Source organism: Tachysurus fulvidraco, chromosome 8, assembly GCF_022655615.1.
Source record: "Tachysurus fulvidraco isolate hzauxx_2018 chromosome 8, HZAU_PFXX_2.0, whole genome shotgun sequence".
In the NCBI taxonomy this organism is placed as follows: Eukaryota; Metazoa; Chordata; class Actinopteri; order Siluriformes; family Bagridae; genus Tachysurus; species Tachysurus fulvidraco.
Genome location: NC_062525.1, coordinates 7440060 through 7462770, shown reverse-complemented (window position 1 = coordinate 7462770; position 22711 = coordinate 7440060). Strand labels below are relative to the sequence as shown.

The following is a 22711-nucleotide window of genomic DNA, read 5'->3' as shown; positions in this document are numbered from 1 at the left end:
CGCCTTAAACATTTTGGGTAAATCTTAATAAAATAATGTGTGTTTATTATGGCACATTATAACACACTCGCACGCGCACACAAAATTGGCACTTTTTTCCGTTTGAGGTGTTCTTTTCTATCTAAAAGTTGACAATGCCAATCAATACATAATTTCCTCTAAATAAGTGTCTCTTCCTCTCTGTACAATACGTGTCCTTCTGTCTCTGATAAAACAATAAACGTCGTCTCACGTGGGAGCCGCGAGTGTTCAAACCGCTTGCTTAGCTCATGACGACTGGTAGAAAATCCAAATCCTTTTCCCCGCAGAACTCGCTAATCCCATCCATACAGACGCACAGCAGTAATATTACTGTCATACATCACAAACACTTCCCCCTAATTCCCAGATTACAGAATTCTGAGCCGGAAATCTATTAACGCATGCCGAACCTCCCAATCCTCCAAAGGTGAACGGCATAAAAACTAAACCTCTGTCAGAACCTTGTTCGATCCTGACGTTCTACTCACTCTCGCTCACTCAATTAAAACTCAGCCTGAACTAGCCGACAATCCATAACTAATTCAGTGATACTTGTGATAATCTTCTACTTGATCATGCTGCACACACGTGTGTTTGTGTCTCTGTCTTTGTTTGTGTCTGTGAGTGAGTGAGTGAGTGAGTGAGTGAGAGGTCCTCTAAGAATAAACAGTGAATAACTCTTTATATGATTCACCACAGACAGAAAAAGGAAAACGTAACACTAAGGCCATCCTTAAAAATATTTTGTTTTGCAGTAACAGTAAAAAAAAAATAAACAAATAAAAAGGGTCAGTAGGTAGGTTTATTTATTTTTTCAAGTTTCAATGAAAAAGTGGTGATGGTGATTACGTAGATATGACTTTAAACAAATTAGCATATCGTGACGTCACTGACTGGGTCTTCAACCCGTGCCTTCGGGCGCATCATTGCAAACCTCATTTGCAACCGACAAGTTAAAGAGGTGTCGAGCTGTTTTAATGAATTTTTTAGATGTATTATGGTGCCAAAACCCTTATGACTTTGAACGATGACGGCGAACATTTTGTTTACTGTAGCCGCAGCCATTATTACCAAGCATGCACCGTTGCCTCTGACAGTGAATGAGAGAATGAGACGAAGCGAAGGCCATAGTGTTTTTATTTAAAAGAAAGAACGTAGCCTACATTTGTAGGAAATTTATATATTTACAACACTTACTAAAATATAATTAATATTATTTTATTGCTTTTGTATTAGTTGTTTGAAGAGTTAAAAAAAAAAAAAAGGTCGGTCTTAACGCAAATTTACAACCGGCAAATCGGTCGGACTTTAAGCAAAACAAAATAATAAAAAAAATTGAGTCGGTCCTAAATTGACAGGGTCGGTCGATCGGGTTACGGCAAACAGGAATATTTTTAAGGATGGCCTTATAGAAAAGTTTCTTCATGAAAGCTAAGGCTATGGTATGGGGGATGGAGGTGGTAGCCTAGTGGTTAAGGGTGTTAGATTACCAATCAGAAGGTTGTGAGTTTGAATCACAAGTCCACCAAGATGTCACTGCTGGGCCCCTGAGCAAGGCCCTTAACCCTCAGTCCTTTATAATAATAAAAAAATATGTAACTTTATAAGCTCTGAAAAACTTTATGAAACTTTATGAGCCTCCTCATCAATATAACATTTGTCAGACTGTATATTTACAATCGCACCCTCTAGTGTCACCCAAATGAGGATGAGATTCCCTTTCGAGTCTGGTTCCTCTTAAGGTTTCTTCCTTTTCCATCTAAGGGTAGTTTTTCCTCCCCACAGTCACCTGAGTCACCTCAGACTAGTTCATTAGGGATAAATACAAACACATTATAAGAATCTTTATATTATTCTTATAATAACCTTTTGTTCCATGTTTGTTCTGTAAAGCTGCTTTGAGACAACATCAATTATAAAATGTGCTATACAAATAAATTATTTTGAATGTGATTGTAAATGGATATACGTGTGCCAGTTTATTAGGTACACCTTCTCCTGTCAGCCAAAAAAAGACTGAATGCAATGAAGAGTTAAATTCCAGCTAAATACACAACGATTACCGTAATTACAGAAAATGTACAGAGAGATAACAGGACAATAATAGGATAATAATACAACTGAACCGGTGAAATAAGAGCAGTTCTGTGTCATTCATGAACAAGCTCTTGCAGCTAAATCGCTGATGTGAAAAGCTGCCTTGGTGACAAGCAGAAATTCATTATATTTGTCTTTTAGTGAAAAGCAATATAAATGTTTTCAGAAAATGATTTTTCTGTAATGCTGATTTACTTCAAACTGCATTGTAAACAAAGGAAGATGAGAGAAAATTGCACAGGCATGGTGTGTGTTTAACCCTCCTGCTAAAGCCAACCCAGTCGCTGCAGCAGGTCAGCTAGGGTAACCCCAGATTCCTCCTTTTATAGGGTGCCAATTCTTTTGTCCTATCATTTATGGAATTATTTTTTGTTTAAGAGCAAATATCTTGAGTAATAACTACATTTTTTTGTACCTTGGTTCATAAGGGTCAAAGTCTGTACGGAACAAAGAGTCAATAACGTTCACACGTGTTCATTAGTGAGTTTTACTGAGTGGTGAGTTTCACACACACACACACACACACACACACGTTTTTTCATTTGAAGGTGTCGCATTAATGGGACCTCAGCGTGTGAGGACACGTCACTCTGGTAGCGTGTGCTTTGTTAAAGTCAGGATAATTACACATTCCATACAAATAACAGGAAGTACACTACAGCTCAATAAGACCCAATAAAACACCCTGAAATAGGAGAAAATGGCATTTATAGATACAGCTCTTAGATTCATACTAAACACACACACGCACGCCTCATCGTTCAACGAACAGTGAAAAGCGACATCCACACTTCGCTACTAAGCCGATATTACTAACGCGAGAATCATTTCCTCCTGTTACAAAGAAAAACTGTGAGCCAATAGGGAAGAGAGTCTGATACTGCACACACAGTTCATAGTGCAAACTCGGGGTCAGATCATAGAGTCAGCGATCTGTCAGAGTGAGAAAGGCTAAATCAGGACAGTGAGACCGAAAATCAGGATGAAGCGTGGGTACGAACGGAGGTGTGAGCGACTGAGACACAGAGACAGCTTTGAGATGAGTGAACAAAGCTCACCTTCAGCAGCAGAGAAATGTGGGCCAGTGAAAAGAGGAAGCGGCTCAGCGTGGAAGCCACAGCCATCGCTACAAAACCCTGCACGCAAACGTCCGTCTCTCTCATGTTACACTTTGCCCAAGATTGGTCATGGTCAATTGAACATGTTAACCTTCACACAATACCAGACAAAATACTGAAGTCTTCTAAGCAGAATCCTATTCAAAAAACTGTCAAATTCAGGCCAATCGGCGCCTCTAAAAATCTGAACAGTTGAATGATGACACGAAATAAACAAGTGGAGGTTCGTTCTCAGTCGAGATCTACACAAAGGCATTGTGTTCACACGAGAAAATATGACCTTGTGGAAAATTAGCGTGTTTGTTGCAATATCCTTCCTCGCAGGCCAAATCGTCAGGAAGGACACGCAGTGCTCTTAAAAAACATTAGCTTCGGGAATAAACGCCTGCGGCGAGCAGCGCAATGAAAAAGTGCAAAAGTATGTACACCCTCAGGACAAAATCAACTTACTGCCACAGGATGTTTAGAGTTTTAAAAGGTGTTCCTTTAGCATCTTTAGCAAATTACCAGTCATAGAAGCAGAGTGTACATTTACATCCTGTGAAGCTGAAGCACCTCTCAGGTAGCACGCTACTTCCCAAACGTGTTATAAAAGTATCATTATAAGCACAAAACAGGCAGTGTGACAGTTTGCGACCGACGTGGTCTCCGTGTAAATTTCCAGGAAACTAGCACAGATCGATTGCAGAAAGAATCATGTGAACCAACAAGTGGTGTATTTTGGGTTGTGGGCATTTTGCTGCGAAAGCGAGCAGCTAACCTGAGCTGTACAGTGTAAACTGAGCCAAACGCGCAGAGCTGTAATAATGCAGAAAACTTCTCTTATTTAATTTCATAATCATTTACTTAGCTCCTTTGTCTCCAGGTGTAAGACATTTTGCACACATTCCTTCTAGGATTTTGTGGTTTTGATATTACAGAAATGAACACAATCTAGCAAATGTCTAGCAGAATCATCACAACAAACATGAAAATACTTTTGATAGAAAGTAAAAATGTCTCTTCACTAGTAGGAGATTAAAAGAAGAATCCTGTGTTTGTAGGTTGACCAATTTGAGCCAAAAAAAATAATAATAATAATTAAATAAATAAATAAAATATGTAATAAAGTCTGCAGAAAAATCAAGGTGGGTGCAAAAAAAAATAAATAAATTTGTTACAAATTTGTTAGGTTTTCTTTTTTTTTCCTTTCTATTTTTTCTGTTTTTATCTCTGTATTTTAACCCATAAATGTTTTCAGTCCTACACAGCCCTCAGACTTTTCAGTCTTTTAACTAAACCAGCATCAAAACTTCCATCGCCTGCATAGCAAACAATCTACAAAATATACACACACTGTATATTCAAACTGACTCAGTGTTCATTGCCTTAAAAACTCTCAAATCAGCTCTGGAGTCTTGACCGAAACAGTTTAAAATGTAGTTAATTCTTTCGAAGCCTTCTTCTGCTAAATCTGCCACCCAAACCATGTGTGTGCTAACTTTTGCACTTGTCTGCATCTTACTGCAGCATGTCTCTTAAGGAATTGAATCACATTGCAGACAGACATGATGGGTTCACCAACACGGTGTCCGTAATGTTCTCCGTATTATTTGCAGGCTGGAGAATTCCAGCCTGAGTTACAGCCGGGACGTAAAAGTGTGCGCTAATAATAAAGAATGCCGTTAGCTTTCATGATGTCATTATTCTTATTTTCAGCTTTACAGACATGGAGTTTCACATGCTCTTACTTATTCTGCTTTAATTGCAGCTCTGTTTCATCGTTTGATCAGAAGAAACACATGAGAAACCAGTGGAAATGGGCAGAGGTAGTCACACAAGGGTGAAAAGATCCCTTCCCCATCAGCTGCACTTCCCCTCTAACTCAAATTTCTCTACTCACTTTTTGGGGGAAGTCGTGGCCTTATGGTTAGAGAGTCTGACTCTTAACCCTAAGGTTGTGGGTTCGAGTGTCGGGCCGGCCACGACTGAGGTGCCTTTGAGCAAGACACCGAAACCCCCAACTGCTCCCCGGGCGCCGCAGCATAAACGGCTGCCCACTGCTCCGGGTGTGTGTTCATGGTGTGTGTGTGTTCACTGCTGTGTGTGTGCACTTTGGATGGATTAAACACAGAACAAATTCTGAGTATGGGTCACCGTACTTAGCCGTATGTCACGTCACTTTCACATTCACTTTCACGCAAACGTACCTGATTCGCCCGTCACATGGCAACAGACGCATCGTTCCGGTAAACACATCCTCATCAACATCTTTACTCTGTGTATGTTTCAGAGTAACATGGTTAAGTTAGAAACAGAAAACACATCAACATTCTTAAGTTTTATCAGTCATCGAAAGCCTCGGTGCATCTCTACAAGATCGGTAAAATTGAACCTGTTACTCTGAGCGACACCTCAAGCTTTTGTACCAAGGTTAAGCCGTTGGCTGAGATGAAGCAGAAAGGGTTAAGGGCCTTGCTCAAGGGCCCAACAGGGGCTTGAACCCTGATCCTCCTATCAAGAAACCAGAGCCTTAACCGTTTGATCCAAAACTATCCTCTATATAAAAAGTTAAACCCAGTCGAGCTGTGAACAGGATGACTTATTTTGTTAGAAGTTCTCCACCTGGTGAAATTAATAGTGTGGAGATTACAAACTGCAATTCTGTTACCCAGAGCAGCAGGGTAACTTTTCCGACACGTTTTCCCCATCCTCGTTTGATTGACTGGACCCAGAAAGCCAACTGGTTTTAAACATTCAGTCGATTAGTGGCTGGTACATTGGTGCATCCTTAATATGATGTTGTTCATTAATAATAAGCAGGTTACCAACCCTAGGTTTCCTGCAGCACTTTGTAGTTCGGGCGGCTCGCCTAAGCTGGGAAACCCTACCGCCTTAACTAGGTCGTCCAAAAAAATAAAATTCCGCTGCACAAAAGGCCATCAAGTCTATCTCAGAGAATAGCGCTTCACACCGCGCTTCACACCGCGAGCGGGCACGCGTGCCACACGGTCGAAATGAGAGAAAGACGTGGTCCTGGAGGATAACTAGCCAGTTGATAAAATTTTGAATGTTGTTTTGCACTCTCTTATTTATTATTATATGTTATTTAAATTTTATATTTAGTGTTAAATAAATAATTGTTAAATGTAGTACAGAGTCTGTGGTCTATCTCACAAAGAAGCCCCGCCCCTAGCCCCGCCCACCCGCCAAACCCTACCGCCTTAACTAACAAATTTTCTGCGGGAAACCCTGATAAGCATTCTGATACTATAAGTAGAATGCACCGTACTTATTTACAGCTGAACAGAAGCTCGTGTCTGAAGAGAAACAAAAACCCATTCATCTCGACAGCAGCTCTAGTGGATCCAATGTAACGCACTCGGTTTAAAGTCAACTCGGTAACGGACGAGCCTAGTGGAAAATAAGCAAAAACACGGCTCTAAATTAAAAGTACTCAAATCGAACGATTGATTGATTGACAAGTATGTTCCATAGTATTCGTAACAGTATCACTGAGCATCAAAAAGCATCAAGCCTCTCTAATTACAGCAATCAGAGCCATTTTCCCATATGAATCATGTTCAAGTCAGTGTGAAAATACAAAAAGAAGAAAGGGGGGGAAAAAAAAAACCCAAACAGCCATGCCCTATTCTTTCCACTCATTTAACAAGCCCTGTCTCACAGGAGCGGCGTATTCCGTCTGAACAACATTCACAAGGCAACACTTGAGTTCTCCATCAAAGGGGATTTGAATGCATTCGTCACACTGAGGAGAAAGGGAAGGCAAAAAAAAAAAAAAAAACAATGCACACTCCCCAAGGCTCTGGATCACATTTCACACACGGCGACAACAAGCTCCAGTATAAACTGCTACAACTCTTTTGACGTGCCGGATTGTTGTTACATCGCATCGGATCGCGGTATTGACACTGAGGGCTGGGCAAAGCAATACGCTTAAAATCTAAGAACTACATATAAAACACACAAAAACCCGACCACGCTTCAGGCGTCATTTTCTGAATTCTGCCAAGATCTAAATTCATCAATCATTTGAGAAGTCATTTATTTTAACTGAAAAAAACATCACCAAATGCAAACAAATGCAATACTCTGCATCACTTTCTTTCACCAAGATATAAAGACTCAGACATTACATTACAATAACAACTTACGATCTTACATCGACAGATTTTTTGCATCTTTTCTCTCTTTTTTTATTGATTTTTTTTTTTTTTTACAATTTGTAAGCATCATTTAATACATTCAGATTGGACCAGTTTTTGTTCTCGAATACTCTATTGTTTCTGATTTAAGCATGCTTGCAAATTTTGAAACGTAGCTTCGAATAAAAGTCGTACATTTACTCGATATTTAATAAACACTTCATCCTGGTAAGGGAGGATCTAGGTCTGTAGTCGCTGTGCAGGACGCTGAGAGCGAGCCGGAGAACGCAGAGTCACTCACATCTAGGGGCAATTAGTAAGAACTGGTTAAACCATCATAAACCAGAAGTTTCAAAGAATTCTTTAACTCGATCTTTTGCTCTTTCCCGCTCCACACTGGCTCATTTTACTAGAGCAAGGGTGTGGAGCCTAAGCGGAGAAACACAGTGGGGACGTCCTCTCAATGTGCATGCGTGCGTGCGTGCGTGTGTGAGACACTGCACTTTGACCCGGAATCCCAGACATTCAGATCTTAACAGCTTCAGGCAAGCAGCTGGAAAGCGAACAGAAAAACACACAGCGAGGAACATGAAAAGGCAAAGCGTACCTTTCACCACAGAGAGGTGTCAGGGAGAGAGTTTCTGTTCCCACCCTAGAGCTCAAACCTTAAAAACTGAGGTCTAGTAATAGACAAAAAGCCTCTAGATGTGGGAAGGAACAGCAGAGATGTGAGTATGTGTTCACTGGCACTAAAGTGGCTGCTGGAAGGGATGAGGACGCTACCAAAAATAAAGTGATGTTCTTGTTCAGCTTAACCAAAATGAGCAGCACATGCTGCCTTGCCAGAGACGCACATAGAGAAGGAAATACGAGTTGCAGAAATGACTCAGCTTTACGTGCGCACACAAACACACACCACTCTCTCTCACACACACAGACACACACAGACCGACACACACAGACAGAGTCACAGACCAACACACACACACTCAGACACAGAGAGACGCACAGACACAGACCAACACACACACTCAGACACCGAGAGTTGCCCAGACACAGAGAGACACACAGACCAACATACAGACACAGACACAAAGAGAGAGACACAGACACAGAGAGACACACACAGACACCGAGAGACATAGACCAACACACACAGACACAGAGAGAGACACAGACACAGACAGAGACACAGACACCGAGAGATACCCAGACACAGAGAGACACACAGACCAACACAGACACAGACACAAAGAGAGAGACACAGACACAGAGAGACACACACAGACACCGAGAGACATAGACCAACACACACACACAGACACAGAGAGAGACACAGACCAAGAGAGAGACACACACACAGACACCGAGAGAGACACAGACACAGAGAGACACACAGACCAACACACACTCAGACACAGAGACACAGACACACACACAAAGATACAGAGACACAGACACACACTTCAGGTTACACCGTGTCTGTCACATGCAACTTTACAGTTCACCCTACGGAATGTCTCTCTCTCGCTCTCTCACACACACACACACACACACACACACACACACACACACACACACACACACACACACACACACACACACACATATATATACACAAGCCTGAATAAGTAACTTCTATGAATCAGTAGAGGATTTGAAAAATCAACACTATTTAAACCGTCTCAGCTTTGAAAAGCATGTATACATGAGCACTGAAGTGTGCCGTGTGTTTGCATACACCCTCATTAACTCCCATGACTGCTGGAGTGTCAACAACATTTGCATTTAAATCTAATGAATGATGTGTTTAGACGCAAACAATTTCGCCAGGAATTTGAATCGGTAACAGTGATCTGTTCAGTAAGATTTTGTTCGTCTCATTACGAGGATTTTTACTAGAATTCAAAACACTGCTCATTTATAATTAGCATATATTATTTTTTTATAATTCATTTTCATAAGGACTAAAAAATGTAAAGAAAATAAGTAACAAAATAAATGTCATTAAATATCGGTGCAATTCTACTTAAAGAACAATGATCAGAGCACCGAGCTACAATTCCTCGTCATTCACGCTTAAAAAATACAGATGCTGTAGAAAAAAGGTTTAAAAAATAAAAATAAAAAAATTCAACCCTTTAGGTTAAAATTGTAAATCAGAAAAAATAAGACAGCTTTAAGTGATAAAAAACAAATGTATGTCATGTATTTCTTAAATTCCAACCTGTTATACAATAAGCAGTGACTAAATGCTTGAACTGAAAGTATGACACATTAAACACACCATGTCTTTACCAGGAGTGGTAAAATTATATTATTATATAAATCATTAAATAAATAAGGCTAAAATGTAATTGATTCGTTAGCAGATCTGAAGACGCATACACCTGAACGGAAACATAAATATGAACCCAGAAGTCTTCGCGGCTGCATAGTTGAAGGCTTCTGGTCTTATCTTATGGTATTACAGATAAGAGCTTCAGCAACTACACCACCACTGTCCTTATTTCACGCTGGTTTAAAACTTTAAACTAGTTTCAGATGAAACTGCACACAGGCTGAATTTATTCCACGTTTACAGAGAAGACCTGGAGGGATTTTAAGCTTTGCTAGTCGCGCCTTTCTTAATGAGTGCTTCCTGAAATACCTGAGCTCTGTCTCACATGCTGTAACAGGCCTGCTGGGAAGGCACACGCTACTTCTCCTGCCTTGTTCCCCTTAAACCAGCGGCTCTTTTGAGCAGTCCTGGGGGAGCTCGGAGCCGTTTGGCGCCCAGCGGAGTGTTTCGCTGCCCTAACACACCCGATTGCACTGAACACTGGGACAACATAACCCGCTTCAGCTCTGTGCCCCCGACAAGAGCGTCGCCTCCTTTACATTTCAGCACCTTACTCTCTAACATCTAAAGACAAAATACAACACGGGTTAGTAGTAAATTTTATTGGCTTTTATTAGGACAGTAATATTAAATTCATGATATATTACTGAGAACTGAAAAGCCTACAAATCCGACAACCCCAATAATTATTAACCTCCAGTCCATAAACCTACATTTCTATTGCTCTCTGCAGCTACAGTGATATTTTATAGATGAACGATGTAACAGTTTGAAGGCCCATGATAGATCATACAGGACTGTTTATGCTAAGCAGGACAGAGCATTAACCAAACTTACAGGACAGCTTTAACACAGGACGCTGTCATTTCCTACTAAGAACGACCTGAAAACGTTCGTATTTACGGCATTTGGTAGACGCTCTGATCCAAAGGTTTAAAAGTGCTTTGAAGTCTCTATCCATGAATAAATTTATACTGGGTTGTTAGGTCACAGACTAAGGATGCCATGAGTCTAAAACTCTGTTGGAAGGAAACAGCACACAAAACTTTATATTAAGCAAACAGGAAAAATACGAGCTACTTTATGTATTTCAGAGAGGAGTTCACAAATCGGTTGAAGACATCTCCGATCCAACCTTGAGGTGAACAAGTGATCGACTTTCGTTTTCTATTCACGCTGCTATTATGACACGCACATGCTGTTGTCCTTTATAACAAAAAAGGGATTCGGGTGCTTCTATCCGCACAGGTAACTCAGGTGCTTGTTAGGTCTCTTCTCATTTAGAAACTGGTCTGCTGTTCCTTGTTCTTGGCACCATTCAACCTCTTCAACTGATGCAGCTGTGTGACTTTTCTCCCTCTCCACCCCATTGCTGAGCTTCGCCCGCTTGCTTCCTGTAGCTTCCTGAATCAGATTTAAACACTGATGCTGGTCTACAAAGCCACAAAGCGCTTATCACTATCTGCACTGCGCCACACTCCTTAAAGATGACCTACGTCAAGACTCCATGTTGGAGGGGAAACAAACTTCCTCTAGATGTCCTAAGAGTTGAATCTTCAAACAAACATCGCCTGATGACCATCAGCGACAACTTCTATATTAGACTGATAGTATTCTTAGTCAGTGTGTCCAATGGAGGCAATATCAGGATTTAAAGCACTTCTGTAAATCTCTCTGAACAAAGAGGTCTGCAAAAAGGTCCAGTTCTAAATGAGCAACTATCATGACCGAATGGTGAAGGGAGTTTCCTTTTACCTTTTAACTCGGTTTAAGTCGAATTTTCTGGCTCGAACCAGACAGACGTTTATACAATATTTACGCCTTTGAGTAGACCACCTTATCCAGAGCGATGCACAAAAGTGCTTTGAAGTCTCCATCCATGAATACATCAACAACAAATATGCATGTTCACATCATCGACAGCAACCGAAGCGGATTCTTTACTTCTGAACAAATGATACTAAAACCACGTGCCTTAGATCGATTAACAACACGATCCGCTTCAATCTGCTTACTGAATCTACGATGTTGAGCAAGTCCGAAATCATGATTATGCTGAGCCGAATATTTATTCATACAATATATTGAGCAAACTCCACAATACCAGATACCTGATAAATCAGGTGAATAATGCATCAAGCGTGCGGGTGAACATGTAAAGAATATGTAGTAAATAATAAATACAAAATGAAGTATGTGGTTTTGCTTTCATCTGTTCCTGACTGTTCAGACCCCCTGTATAAACACTGACTACACAGTCTGCATGTGCATCCATGTTTTTCTAGCCACGCATGCTGGCAACGGCGGAAAATCAGAATTTGCGAGTTGTTTTGAACGCAGCGCGAGTCTCTGGTCCGACGCGCTGCCTTCTGCTAAATAATTTACATAAATGTGTTCTATTGAATAAAAAAAGTAAATAAAATCACGATAGAGGATCAGCTACAGAAGCCGTGACAGAATTGCTCATGCTTTGAGTAGCCGGACGAAATAAACATCGTCATGACAACGGGGATATTGCGTTTTTCAGTAACGGTCCATAACTTTTTTATTCTGATTCACGTCCACCAACAACTTTCTCCAAAAGAAGTAAATAAAAGTGCATATCATGAGGTTTGCCTGAAGCTAACTTTCAAAACAAGCCGTGATAAAACCACAGAGCGTACAGCCTGCTGCTGGAAATTGATCCACTGTCGTACCCTCGGCTCTAGAAGACATGAAAGTTCACTTGTCCGTCTTAAGAAGCGGAGCGATTTTTCTTTATTATTCCCGAGGCAGGCGAGTCGTGACTGATTGCTAAATCACTGATGTATTGATCTCAGGTCAGTTGTGTGTGTTATAGCTAGCAGTAGCTGATGGAATAAGGTGGCATGTGATTTTCTCTGTGCCAATATACATCCCTGCTGGCTGGACATAATGCTGGTGTTCCACTCGAGGTAAAGTGACACGGAGTTCAGCAAATCAGCCTAGGAAATGGTTTTGAAATTAAAACCTTTGAAGTTTTTAAACTCTTCGTCAATTTGCCATTACAGCTGGACCAGGAATGCAATGCTGTGTGTGTGTGTGTTGTATATGATTTGTCAGTGACACACACCCCACCAAGCACCCACACACACACACACACACACACACACACCCCACAAAGCACCCTCACCCCACCAAGCACCCTCACACACACACACACACACCCCACCAAGCACCCTCACACACCCCACCGAGCACATGCACACACCACGCACCCCACAAAGCACCCACACAAACACCCCCCCATACCAAGCGCTCACGCACATTCACACACACTACTAACCACACTCAAATGTGCAAACAACCACACATGCACAAGCAGACTAACGCACACACACGATATCGCTGCAACACTCATTTTGTGATCATAATCAATTTTTCTTTAATACAATGTCAGTTGTACTGATTGATAGCTTTTATTATAGCATTTATATATATACACACACACACACACACACACACACTTTGTACCGAAACAATCAGCAAAGGAAAAGGAAGTTTGCAGAGTTTTGGACTTGGAACAATGAAGTGTTGTGAGAAAACATGTTCAGAGTAAAATGTCCCAGGTATATGAGGAACTCGAGTGACTCGTCACTGACTTTAATCAGTGCTTCATTTATATCAGATCAGCAGTGCACTTTTGGTTTATTTGAACATTTTTCATCATTAATAAGCAGGAAAGCACTTTTACCTTTATACACACCCACACACACAAACCTCAAACTACAGCAGGGCCTTGTGGTTAACACCCCTGTGTATCTTTGCCTTCTTTGCAATATAGTTGTTGTTGTCATTTGAATCAGCACATTTAACTACTGCAGCTCACATCAGTTAAACACTTCAGTCACCTTTACTGACACGGACATAATCTGCTGCTGAGCTGCAAAATACAGTCACAGCCCCAAGTTCAGTGCATTCACAAATACAGAGACTCAAAGACAAAGTGACCAGATATCATTCATTTTCAAACAGGACAACTTCCATGGACATGGGTGAACACATGCCCATAAAGACTACAGGTGAGTCTTTATGGGCATGTTTATGGACATGATCAGAGCAAGAGAGTCAGAGAGAGAGTCAGTCAGAGAGAGAGTCAGTCAGAGAGAGACCATGTCATAGAAAGAGACACAGAGTCAGAAACAGGAAGACAGATCAAAAAAGCAAGAGGGAAAAACGAAGATAGAAATAGAAAATTTGATTAAAAAGAGATAAAAATAGTATGACGGCGATAAAAACAGAGAAGAGGAAGGAACAGGAAAAAGAAATGCAATGACAGATGGAGGCAAAGCAGGAAAGACAAACAGAAATCTGAAGACAGACAGAGACATATAGGAGAAAAAAGAGATGGAGACAGAGACAAGAGAGACAAAAATAGGGGGAAAGAAGGATAAAGAAAAGACAAAGAAGAGATTTAGGCAGTGAAAGAAAGACAGATTGTAAAAAAAAATTGACAGACACCTAGACGCTAGAAAGAACCTGAAAAAATAAAAAGAAAGATGAGAGACAGAAAGACAGAAACAGAAAGAAAGAAGTAATGAAATAAAAAGACAGAGAGAGAGGGAGAGAGAGAGAGTGACAGAAACACAGAGAGACAGACAGTGAGAGAGAGTGACACAGAGAGAGAGAGACAGAGAGAGAGAGAGAGAGAGAGAGAGAGAGAGAGAGAGAGAGAGAGAGAGACAGAGAGAGAGAGAAGGTAAATGAGGAAAAAAAGAGAGAAGTTAGAATTCATGGCTGAACATTTGTAGTTTATTATAAGTGTTATAGAGTCTCTTCATCTCTGTACTGATTTCAGGCAAAGTGTTAAAGAATGAAGGAGACTAAAGATACTACAGCTGTATCTTCTATACTATACTACAGAAGTCTTTATTATAACAATGAGCCTATAGCTGTAGTGTAACAGTGTGTGTGTGTGTGTGTGTGTGTGTGTGTGTGTGTGTGTGTGTGTGTGTGTGCAGACAAGGCTAAATTACCCCTTGGTGTGTTTGTGTGTTTCTCAGGACGAGGTCTATCTCTGGATTCCCCACAATCCTGACAGAATAAAGTGCTCACTGAAGATGAGGAAATATTCTAACAGCAGCATAAAGTAAAGAAGATCCTATAAGGTGGATGTGGATATTAAAGGCTGACATTCTTATCAGGAACACAGGATAATAAGAGGTCCTGACTGAGCCCTGAATTCCCGGATGTTTACAACAAAAAAAGCACCAGAAAGCGCTGGAAGGAAAAAAAATTGCAATGGCTTTCCAGCTCCGATAGCAGCCGGTCACACACACACACACACACACACACAAACATGTATTAACAAGACCACATTCCCAGAAGCCTTCCCAGAAACCTGCCTTCACTCAATATCCACAACACATTCAAATAAATCACCTATTTATTTATTTATTTATTTATTAGTTTCTTTGTTGTTGTTCTCCATAACAAACACGAGGCTATAAACAAATCAGTGCTGTAAAAAAAAAAAGCTCGACTTGAGCTCCAGGTCGCTTTCAGACAGGAAACTAAATAATAAACAGCTACAAAAGTTACAGGAGAAGAAACTAAGTATCGACGCTGTTTGATGAGATTACGATTATAACAAAGTATCAGCGCTCGAGCGTTAATCTGTAATCAGTGCTCCATCATTCCCACCAGGCCTGCACACAGGAACCATCAGGAACCAACAGGAACCAGGGGCGAGTCTCCAAGTGAGAAAACTGTTCAAGTCTTAAAAACTTTTGCATTTATTCAAATCCAACACGTTTAATCCACGTTTTTTATTTACTGACTAGGAAATAACTTAACACAGCTTTCCATATCCATAAAGTGCGCAGGGAAAAATAAAGTGGCGCGTTTTACATAGAAAAGAATTAAATAAATAATATAAAAAAAACCGAGGGAGTCATATTCAGCATTCGGCTCAACTCAACTCACCGACTCCGTACTTTTCCTTCTTGGTAGGAATCCAGCGCGTCATCCTCAATCAAATTCACAAACTATCAGCTCTGAACGGTCTTCACCGGTCCGGACACATCCACAGCTTTTCCTCCTGGACTTTTCTGTGTTGTTGTCTGCACTGTTACACTGTTGGAAAGCCGCATCTAGGCGCCATTTTCCATCGTTACCTGTATGAACCGCGAGAGGGCGCACTCACAGAACAAACTTTTGGTCACGTGGTTTCAGCTCTAATCAGCCGAGTAGAGTTAAAATTTAAATTTTAATTACATTAAAATATTCAATTCAGTTTGCTTTATCGTCGGTGTGATCTTTTCTCTATGATGGGGGGAAAAGGGTAAATAAAAAATATGTAAACGAATCACGATGTTGGAATCAGGTACCGTATGATCTGAATCGGTTCCATTAAAGGTGAGTCATTTTTGAGGAATCGATTCCAAACAAATCTGACGTTTTTTGGGGAAATTTACTCTACAGTCATTGCTAAAAGTAGTAGTATGACTAGAGGCAGCTGTACAGTAGGTTTGTATGTGTTTGTTTTTCAGTGTGGCACTCAAATAAATACATTATTTACAAGACAATGTTAGTACAGAAACAGTTCATATATTGTGTAAGCACTCATACAAATGATTTATGAATAAATCTGTTTCTGTCCAGATTGATAAATGAGACCCGTCCTTAGCAAACACTTTGATACAGGAGGATTAAATAACTTCCAGATGTGTTGTTTGTGAAAATAACCAGGGTGTAATGACTGGGCATGTTTTATTTATAATGGCTATCATGTTTTATTCATTACTTATTTGATCAGTTTTATTATTTATTGCTATATCTGATAAATTAAAAAAAAAGGCAAGTTCTTGTTTTCATGCATTCACTAATTTCAGCTGCTGGTTCAAAACAGTACTTATGGATCATGTCGATATCTGAACCTTTTATATGCTATATAGTGTTTTCTGATATTGAGAAAATAATAATGTTTAAATAGCTGTTATATCATTTTTTTATGTCCTCAATTTAATCAATTAGCTGTCAAAGACCTTTTACATTACAGTCATTCTTTTTCCATTTTTTTAAACTATATAAACTATATGGGCAAAAGTGTGTGCACATGACAAATCATTACTGAGGTCATGAACTGATGTTCGGTGAAGAGGTCTGGGGTGAAGTCAGTGTTCCAGTTCATGCCCAAGAGGTTGAGTGGGTTTGAGGTCAGGGCTCTGTGCAGTTATGGAGATTGATTTGTTCACAGATACATTGTCATGCTGGAACAGGTTTATGCCTCTTAGATGCAGTCGAGGTCAATTTTAACGCTACGGCATTCAAAGACATTCTGTACAATTTGGGTAAAAAACAGGTTGGGTAAAAAACACATACGTGTGATGGTACGGGGTCCACATACTTTTGACCATATAAAGTATCTCAAATTGAAATTTTCTTGGTCACATACACAGTATGACATGAAGCAAAATACTTCTTCATGACAGTCAATCAAATCAATCAAGTAAAATAATATGGGGAGGGGTAGAAATAAAATAAAATAAAATTTAATAAAAAAATAAAATGAAAAAGATCAAAGAAATTAAATAAAAAAAGGCACAAAGCTCAGCTCCCTCATCAGCTTAAGCCTTGGTTACACAAAGATTCATGTTAGTTCATGAATTAATCTTCTGTAATTGGTTTGTCCTTGTAGGCTCATGCTGGAGCAAGATATAATCCTGGAAGCACAGACAGGAGGCAGCAAACACCCCAAGATCACATGTAGGGGTCATTTAGCTCAGCCAATATACCAACCTGCATGTTTCATGGAGGTTTTTGGAACCAGGAGGAAACCCACACAGAGAACAAGAGCTCGAGATCAAAGCTCAGAGCTTTTTTTTTTTTTCAGTTTTAGGATGAAATCAGGACCATGCATTCATGACGATGACAATATCAAAAACTAGATAAATGTTTGTGTGACACTGACTGAATTAGAACAAGAAATAAAGGTGTCTCTTTATAAAAAAAAAATCTTTGAGAACAGTTAAACTTCGTAATAACTTTAGTGACACTGATAACACTTACCAAAATGAAAATATTGCCATATTACACGCTCCTGTACATTATTTTCCCCCTCTTATCAACATATCGTATTTGAGATACAGTTCCCACTATGTATGAAAACGGAACAAGCTATATTGCCATCCATCACTGTCTAAGCTGTTATATTTCTGTTTACCTCTCGTATTAAATTCCTGGAGGAGACGGCTCGGGCTTGACAGGCCTCTACCTTTTGCTCCGTTAGCAAACATTAACATTCAGGATTATCTGTGCAGCCTTGAGGGGATTCTGACAAACAATTAATAACCATTATACCATGACATATCAAATTAGGAGGAGAGAAAACACACATGCACTGGATCACACACACACACACACACACACACACACACACACACACACACACACACACACACACACACACACACACACACACACATATCAAAGGAGTCAAAGCACATTGTTGTTCTCCTAAAAATATAGTGTGAATAAAACAGCAGACTTTCTCTTTTGATTGGGATTTCATTGCGAGTAACAGAGTACATTTTTAAAGCACTTGTCTAGACAGAAAAAATATGCAGCATTGTACAAAAAGTACTTTTTCTTTTCTTTTCTTTTCTTTTTTTTTTTGAAGGCACATCCTACATGCCTTTATTACACTTCAGTATGACTGGAGAAAACAGAATAAATGATTTCTTTTTCTCAAAATAAAATTACAGATTCTTTTTTGGTATTTTGTTAAACAATGGATCACATTTTATTTATGTATTTGATTAAAACTTCATTGAGTTTGTCTTAAATATGTCTTAAATTCCTTAAATAAGACCGGAACATTCTTGCAGCCAATTTCTTTAAAAGACGTTCAGAAGATATTTAACAAGGGCATTTTAATGTGGATTGTTAATTATATTGATTCATTTAATATCAAGAAACTAAATTTCTCTAAGCCTTGTGTGTGGTTATTTTACTTGAATTATCTAAAAAAAAAAAACAACAACAACAACTGGTTATATGTGACTTCTATTCCAAGACTAGGTTATAGATCTATAGACACTTCAGGCTAGATCTACGGTAGCCACAATTGTACGCAATTCATCTATTTACTTTATGACTAATTGTGTTTATATTTCTAGCCACATTTGATTCATGTGGTGCAGGGAGTCAAAAGACATAAGCTTTTAATCTACTATGGGAAGAAAAGATTTTTATTTGTTTTTCGTCAGTCAATTCCAGGACAAGCGTATGGTAAGAAGAATATCAGAGAACCTAAAGGAGAGCGTGATCCGAGCTTTCAAAGCCCTGTACATGTAGGTGTAATGCACCAAAGCATTCTGTGCACCATCAAGTTGTTTTTTTCAGTCAAATTCAATTAATATGCTGCAAGAAAATAAAATAAAAACATTTTAGAAAATAATATTGATTATCAACTACTGAGAAATTTTAAGTATGTATTTATAAGCATGTGCAGAGGAAAAAAATGTTCTGTCATATCCTAAAGGGCTGTTTGGCATCTCCCTCTGGGGAACCCTTTTAATAAGTTCACAACAGCATGCTTCCCCTAGAGGAAACCAACACGGACACGGACACAGACAGAGCAGGAGAAATTGCACACAGTAAGCAGAGTATGAGAGGCTCCAGGGTTCAATTCTGAGTAGCAATAAATGACAAGCGAAAAGCATCAAGTGCAAGAAAGAGCACAGTTGGTTATGAGGATCATTTTTATTCAAGATCATACAGTCCTGTCATAAAGAATAGCCTCGAAAGAAAGAAGAAACCGTTCCAACATGTTACATTAATACACACAGTGCACAATACACTTAAAAAAAAAAAGCTTCCATATAGATTCCTTTAGAAAGAAGAGCACTGCGACCCTATAGGGTTTGCACACACAACTGAAAGGGACACATACTGTGTTTTTAATAATTTATCTAAACTGTATGCTGTTCACGTGATGCTTTACACCATGATATATATATACATATTTTTTGCATAGGCTTATTTTTAATATATTCATTTAATGAAATAATAATTATGCTTAAAGGTGGGGTCTCCGTTGTTTGAGAAATGCTTCAGATAACTGCATTGGGCGGCCAAAAAAAAACAAAAACAAAACGAACGTGTAGCCAGTGAGCATAAAGGGGCGTGTCTTGTCAATGTGGGTGGAGAGAGTGTTCAGTGCGCATGTGTGACATTAGCAGAAAGCAGTTTTAACATTGACATGGAGGATAAAAACCAAGAAAGAAAGCAAAGAAAGGCTTACGATAAGGCAAGAAGTAGGACGTGTTAATATAGAATCATCTTTCCAGCGCTGGAGAGAACTGAACGTCTTCCGCGTGAAACGGAGATAAACCTTTCACGGTACAACACACAGTACTACAAAAACACATCTGTATTACCATAGTATTACTCATTGAGTTTATTTATTGATAAAAATATACCCTTGGTCAGCTGCCTCAACAGGTTCCGCCATAATACTTGTCTGGGTTATATTTGGGTTATACTGTACTTGTCTGGTGTATGTGTGGGCGGAGCTATCAAAACAGGGGTGGGACCCATTTGGCTTAGGGGTGTGTTTGTTTTTGGCGATTTCAAATGTCAACATTGGCTTTCAAACAACGGAGACCCCACCTTTAAGTGGTTCAGATGTCTGTAGGCAAACAGAAAGAACAAAGTGGGCAAGGACCAGGACAAAACCTGGAGCTTGGACTTTGCTGGACTTCTCTGCACAACACCCACATCAGCTGGAACGCAATTTGCACGTAAGCAGAGAAACTATAACCACATTCACAACCATATTCACATGCTTTTTTTTTTTTTTTAATTAATTAATTTTTTTTTAGATTTTGTCTATTTATTGTTCCTCTGTTCTGTACAGTAAATTTTTTATTTTATTTTACTTTTAAATCCCATTTTTGACTATTTTTTATTTCACAATAAATGTCATAAAAAGCATTCCACCGCATGTTGCATTGCATGTGTTACGAATACAAATTCAATCTGAGTTTAAAAATGAATTTCTTACATTTAATTTTTAAAAATGAATACAATTAAATTTGTTTTAGTTATAATTAATAATTTTCTTCAGTCCCTTTTTACATTCCAAGCTAATAGGTATAAAGAAGAATACTAATAAACAACAATAAACAAAAGTGGCAAACAGAAATAAAATGGATACAGATAAAAATGTAAACAAAGAGGAGGTTTAAGACAAAGAAAAATGAATAAATATTTCATATGTTAGGAAAAAAACCAAAGTACAGAAGAATAAATGTGTTTATGATTAATTACAGTATACAAGTTTGTCAGGTTTCATGCTTACATGTTATCTTGAATAAACAATATATATGCTGTCTTTATATATACTGGCAATGAAAGAAATGTAACCTTCTGCATGTTCTGTTGATGATATCTATGTACAGGTGCATCACGTCCATCCTGACCCTTCAATAACTGAATAACTGTATAAGTTTGGCTCCTAATCTCACAGGATCAAGCATAAACAAAATAGAGGAAATGATGATCAGTAATGTGACATCTCTTCAGGACATCGACAGCAGCAGGGCAGGAAACATGAGCGTGAGATTATAGAGTTTGCACTGCACAGCACACCCTTTAATTAAGCCCTTACCTCCAGCAGAAGACGCTGAGCCAAAGCCACCAGACACACAGACAGCTTTCTCGCTCATAGTTGTAGCCTTTATTACCACATCGAACACATTTTAGCCTAAAAAATCCAGCAGTTCTTTTTATGACACACACCTCAGCATATGCATTATTAGATGTTGAGGCATAATAATAAGTCATTAGTTATTGTATCAGATCAGAAGTTTCCTTTAGGTTCTCTTTTGGTTCTCTGGTTTCCTTCTACCTCTAAAAAACATGCCATTAGGTGGATTGGTGTGTGTGTGTGTGTGTGTGTGTGTGTGTGTGTGTGTGTGTGTGTGTGTGTGTGTGTGTGTGTGTGTGTGTGAGAGAGAGAGAGAGAGAGATTCCCTGTAATTGATTGCTATTTCATCCCATACAGCATTTCAGTTTTCCTGAAATAATCTCATCAGCCCATTGTAATGAATGTGTATAAATAAATTATTGCCCTGCTGGACCAACCTGCATCAGTCACACTCTCAGAAGAGGGCGATGTTCATCTTTCCTTTGCCAACCACTCATCTGCCTCACTTCCCTCTAGGCTGAACAGGAAGTGTGTATCTAACCAGATACGCTGTTATGTTGTCATGCTTTGGATAGTTTACACAGTTTCTATTTCAAAACCGAGGACAAGCACAGAGCGACACACAGTCGGCTTTGTTATAGTGTCTAAACAGATGAAGAGCAGAGTTCACTTTGTATACACGCTGAAGAGAAGCTGAGCATTAGCCGCCCTTGTTGAATCCCACAGCACTGACTTTGCGTGTCACGTCTTCCTGGCTCGGTGTTTTGGGCTTTGAACTGAAGAGGTGCTAAAACCAGGATTCTAGATGTCACCAGTTTGATGTTAGTTTGTAAACTGTGTACGTAATATGCATGCACCTCCCAGCCAAATTAAGCACTGTGAAATTAATAAATAAAAACTTTGATGTTACATATGACTGTAGTGTTAATTGTGTAAAACTATGCTACTCTCTTAATATTCACTTCAATAACGCTAAAGTAAGAATCAACACAAAGGATCACCAGAAGAAGAAATGTAGCATTTCTTGGTGAAGGCTGATTGTTGAGCTGCAAAGTCTTAAGCACAAAGTCTGCTGTTAAATGGTAAAACTAACATCATACTGAACACAGTTACCCTTCATTAACATGATTTTGACTACACAATGTTTTTAGCAGTCTAGACGTAGATGATGAATTCCAATATTGCATATAGGTTTTTAAAGACATCTTTAAAATTAGATGATTATTTACACATACAAAAGTTTTTGCCGTACAGTGTGCAAAATTGCAAAGGGACTATAAAGATGGGTCTAGACACATCCATCATTTTCTTCTTACTT

The 22711-nt window shown here is 39.3% G+C and overlaps 1 protein-coding gene and 1 long non-coding RNA gene across 3 annotated transcripts in view; one reads left to right on the top strand and one right to left on the bottom strand.

Annotated features, from left to right (window-relative positions):
• The window catches only part of dock1 (dedicator of cytokinesis 1), a 261452-nt gene extending 245599 nt beyond the window's left edge, over positions 1–15853 (bottom strand). For both annotated transcript variants that reach the window (XM_027132789.2, XM_027132790.2), the window contains exon 1: positions 15666–15853. In XM_027132789.2, coding sequence (XP_026988590.1) covers positions 15666–15708 — 43 coding nt within the window. In that variant the 5' untranslated portion in view covers positions 15709–15853. The remainder of the gene's footprint in view (positions 1–15665) is intronic.
• Positions 15854–20349: 4496 nt separating this feature from the next.
• On the top strand, positions 20350–22302 carry LOC125145364. The gene is made up of 2 exons (XR_007143743.1): positions 20350–20485; positions 21146–22302. It is a non-coding gene; the product is annotated as an uncharacterized LOC125145364 (long non-coding RNA).
• The last annotated feature ends 409 nt before the right edge of the window (positions 22303–22711 follow it).